The sequence below is a fragment of the Perognathus longimembris genome, unplaced genomic scaffold, assembly GCF_023159225.1.
Source record: "Perognathus longimembris pacificus isolate PPM17 unplaced genomic scaffold, ASM2315922v1 HiC_scaffold_5769, whole genome shotgun sequence".
Taxonomy (NCBI): domain Eukaryota; kingdom Metazoa; phylum Chordata; class Mammalia; order Rodentia; family Heteromyidae; genus Perognathus; species Perognathus longimembris.
The window spans coordinates 105,944-109,744 of NW_025961232.1; the positions used below are offsets into that span (position 1 = coordinate 105,944).

Genomic DNA, 3,801 nt, shown 5'->3' on the forward strand with positions numbered 1-3,801 from the left:
GTTTCTGGGGACACCAGAAAAATATTCGATGTAGTTAAGAAGTCTATCCTATGAAAAACAAAATAGACAAGAAGTTGCAAAAATGAGGACATTAAAGAAAAGGTAGGTAATAGTTAACATCCTGTGTAACCCAAGACTCACAATTTAAAGACTTGTATGAATGTAAAATCCTATGAAAGTCTAGCTCCCCTTACTGCCAAGGAGAGGGAACTGCATGATTCCAACCAACCTCGACTTTCTCTAAAACCCAAGAGCTCTTGGCACTTTCTCACCTAGGAATTCCAGTTCCCTAAGTGGCAGCCCAAGCGCAGGACCCATCTTGTAGATAGACGGGTCATTGAGGTGTGATTATAATTGGCCAGCTGCCCCGCCTGCCACAAACACCTCTGTGACATCACAGAAAACCAATACAGCTGACAGCAAAGCAGGACTCATTTTCACCCAGCGTTATAAGGGCCCATCCAGAACGCTGGACAGCTCCCCATGCACAAGTGGGAGAGGCCCACCCGGAGCTCTGCCCTGTCCAGCAACAGCTTCCACGTGAGAGCCTCAGAAGGTCACTTTGACATCCTGTGCTTGTTAGAAATGCACATTATGAGCCTTTCACAACGCACAGAATCAGAATCTGGAGAAAGAGCCTATGAAATTTGTGCTTCCACAAGCTCTCAGGTGGGTTCTTACTCATCTTCATGTCTGCAAGCCAATTATGGGGTTTACACAATTTGTTTCCTCACAAAAGAGTGATGACAAAACCTCCAATTTGTAGTCTCAGTGACTGAGAGACCTAAGGTAGGAGGACTGCTTATGCCCAAGAGTTGGGGTGGTCTGTCAGCCTAGACAACAAAAAACGACCCCACCTCAAACAATTACCACAAAAAAACATCAATCACTTCCATGCCCCTGTATTTGAGGACTTGCCTCTGACCACAAAAATGGGAGGAACTAAAGATGTACTGTAGCCATGCACTCATCTGTTGAATTGAAACCTCTTTGTAAACCTACTCATACTTTTTAATATGTAAAGGGAAGAAAATATCACTATCAGGCTTCTACTCACTCCTCACCTCGCGATATGGTTTATGTATTTATTTTATGTGCTCAAAAAAAGTCTTTGTATGCCAGCTGCCCCAAAGTTTATTTATTCAAATAGTTCTCATATCCCTGAAGTTACACACACACACACACACACATAAACCCCAAATGCAGCAACTTCAGAATACTTGTTTGTCTCCAATAGCAGGAGCAAGGCTGTCCACAGAACACTCCTGACAATTAGACGGTCTAAGCAGGATGCTGGGGAGTGTCTGCGCCTGACTTAGGGCTCTTCAAGAACTCTTCAGGTTGAGGCATCTTCTCAGCTGGAAGAGAAGCAATGGATACCAATCATCCACAAGGAGAAAACGTTCTGTGGTTGGAGAAAGGAATGGATATCTGCAACATAGCTTTAAAGATTGGGCCTGTGCCAGGCCCTAGTGGCTCACACTTGTAACCCTTAGCTGCCCAGGAGGCTGAGAGCTGGGGACCGAGGTTCAAAGCCAGCCTGGGCAGGAAAGTTTGAGAGACTCTCAGCTGAATTAACCCCCAATAAGCCACAAGTGGAGCTGTTGCTTAAGTGGTAGAATGCTAGCCTTGAGGGGAAAAATAAAACGAAGGGAAGCCACGGGGCCCTGGTTCAAATCCCAGCACGGGGTGCTCACACCTCCACCACGGCCTGGCCCTGGGAATCCCCCTGTGGCCCAGCTCAGGCTGAGTGGGCCCAGCTGCGCCCAGAGTGTCCAACCTCCCCTCCTTCCCCACCCTGCTGACGGCCCCAGAGGCGCTGCAGCTTCCTAGTGCTTAGGAAGTGCAAACCGCTGTGCGCAGGCGAAGGGGCGGCCGGAGGGGGTGAGCAGACCCCAGGGCCCCGGGGGCCTCTCCAAGCCCCTCACCTGGCCGGTCCTGGAGCTCTGCGCCCCGGGCTGCGAGGCTCAGGAGAAAGCTCTTCACGCGATTCTGCCCCGCAGGCCGTCCCAAGATGGAGACCTCAGCCACGGTGCCGCGGGCCACCTTGCTCACGTGCACCAAGGCCCGACTCCGCCATGCCAGCTGGGAGACCACGGCTTGGTGGGGACCTGGACGAGTCGGGCCAGGGGTCAGGGGGAAGGGCTGGCCAGGGCCGGGCCGCCCTGGGGGCTGGGGGGGCGGTGGGGGGTGGGGGGCCTGACCCAGCGGCCTTGCCCGCCCTGGCCGCTCCCCGAAGATCTGATCTGCCAGCCAGGCCTCCAGGTAGAACCCCAGAGGGCGGCTCATGTCCTCCACCGGAAACCACCACGGCCGGACGCGAACCTGGGGGCGCAGACGCGGGGCCCCACGCGGCCTCTCCTGGGGGGAGGACGGCTGCTGCCCGCCCTGTCCGGCCGCATCCGGCCCCATGGGTTCGGCCCTAGCGGACCCAAGGCCTAGAGGATCCATGGCCCGGAGGCCCGGCTGCAAAGGCTGGGGCGGCTTCCGCCAGGCCCGGCTCTTGAGGAGGCCCCGGCCCCGCCCCGTGGGCGGCGCCCCTAGGAGCCCCCAGGGCCATGGTCACTTCCGGTGCCCGGTCACTTCCGCTTCTCCCCTGAACTGGATGTGGGCTCTGGGTGGGGGTGAGTGGTTTGGAGGTTTGCGGGGCCCGGGGGCCCCAGAGCCTCGGAGGGGTCATCCCAGCCCCAGAATTCCAGCCTCAGGGCCTCTGCCCCTGCACGTCAGCGTCCACGAGGAAAAGCTGATTCTACTTCAGCCTCTGGGCAAATTATTATTATTACTATTGTTATTATTATTATTATTATTTGGAATCCTCTTCAGGGCCTAGGATAAGGGTTTCCAGTCACCTTCCAAGCACAGGTAGGTAGATGAGGCCCAGAGCAGGCCCCACGAGCCTACAAATTTCCTCCCCTCTCCTCTCCTGGTTCTGCCTCTCCGGATGTTTACCATTTTGAAATTAGTCAAGTTTTTTTTCATCAGGGCTGGGAATATGGCCTAGTGGCAAGAGTCTTTGCCTCTTATACATGAAGCCCTTGGTTCGACTCCCCAGCACCACATATATAGCAAACCGTCAGAAGTGGCGCTGTGGCTCAAATGGCAGAGTGCTAGCCTTGAGCAAAATAAAGCCAGGGACAGTGCTCAGGCCCTGAGTCCAAGGCCCAGGACTGGCAAAAAAAAAACATAGAGTCAAGTTTTTTTCATCAAGTTTTTTTCCCCAATGAGATGTCACAAGTGGCCATCATAGACCATATCAAAAGTTCGACCCATGTTGTTTCCACCATCCTAAGACATTTAACATCAGTATATGTTGCTCCCCGATATTCTTAATTTCGCGTCTCAAATTTCAAAGTTGGGTGCTGGTGGCTCACGCACCTGTCATCCTCGCTTCTCAGGGGGCTGAGGTCTGAAGATCAAGGTTCAAAGCCAACCCAAGCAGGAAAGTCCCTGTGAGATTCCTATCTCCAATTAGCCACCAAAAAGCCAGAAGTGGAGCTGTGGTAGAGCACTAGCTTTGAGCACAAGAGTTTACAGACAACACTCAGCTCCAGAAACAAACCAAAACAGTTTTATTCTCAACTCATTAAAGATGTCACACATTTGAAACAATCATGAAACAGTTTAAGATGTGGACATCCCCTCCCCTTTTTGCCTCACTTCCTTCTTTTAATAGCTGGGTGATGGATGCAAGCTTCCCATCCCAGCATTGACGCTTCAGGGGAGAATTGTATGTGAAGCCAGCCTGGGTTACATGCCAAGAACCAGTCTCCAAAAGCAAGAAAATAAAAATAAAAAGTAGAT

General features: G+C 52.5%; 1 protein-coding gene across 1 annotated transcript; it reads right to left on the reverse strand.

Moving 5' to 3' along the window:
* Nucleotides 1-1,281: 1,281 nt before the first annotated feature.
* LOC125345508 (oocyte-expressed protein homolog) lies at nt 1,282-2,412 on the reverse strand. Its single transcript, XM_048337638.1, has 3 exons — nt 2,205-2,412; nt 1,929-2,111; nt 1,282-1,358 (listed from the first exon to the last, which is right to left on the reverse strand). Exons 1-3 carry the CDS (start codon nt 2,410-2,412, stop codon nt 1,282-1,284), a joined length of 468 nt encoding a protein of 155 aa, XP_048193595.1.
* Nucleotides 2,413-3,801: the final 1,389 nt, after the last annotated feature.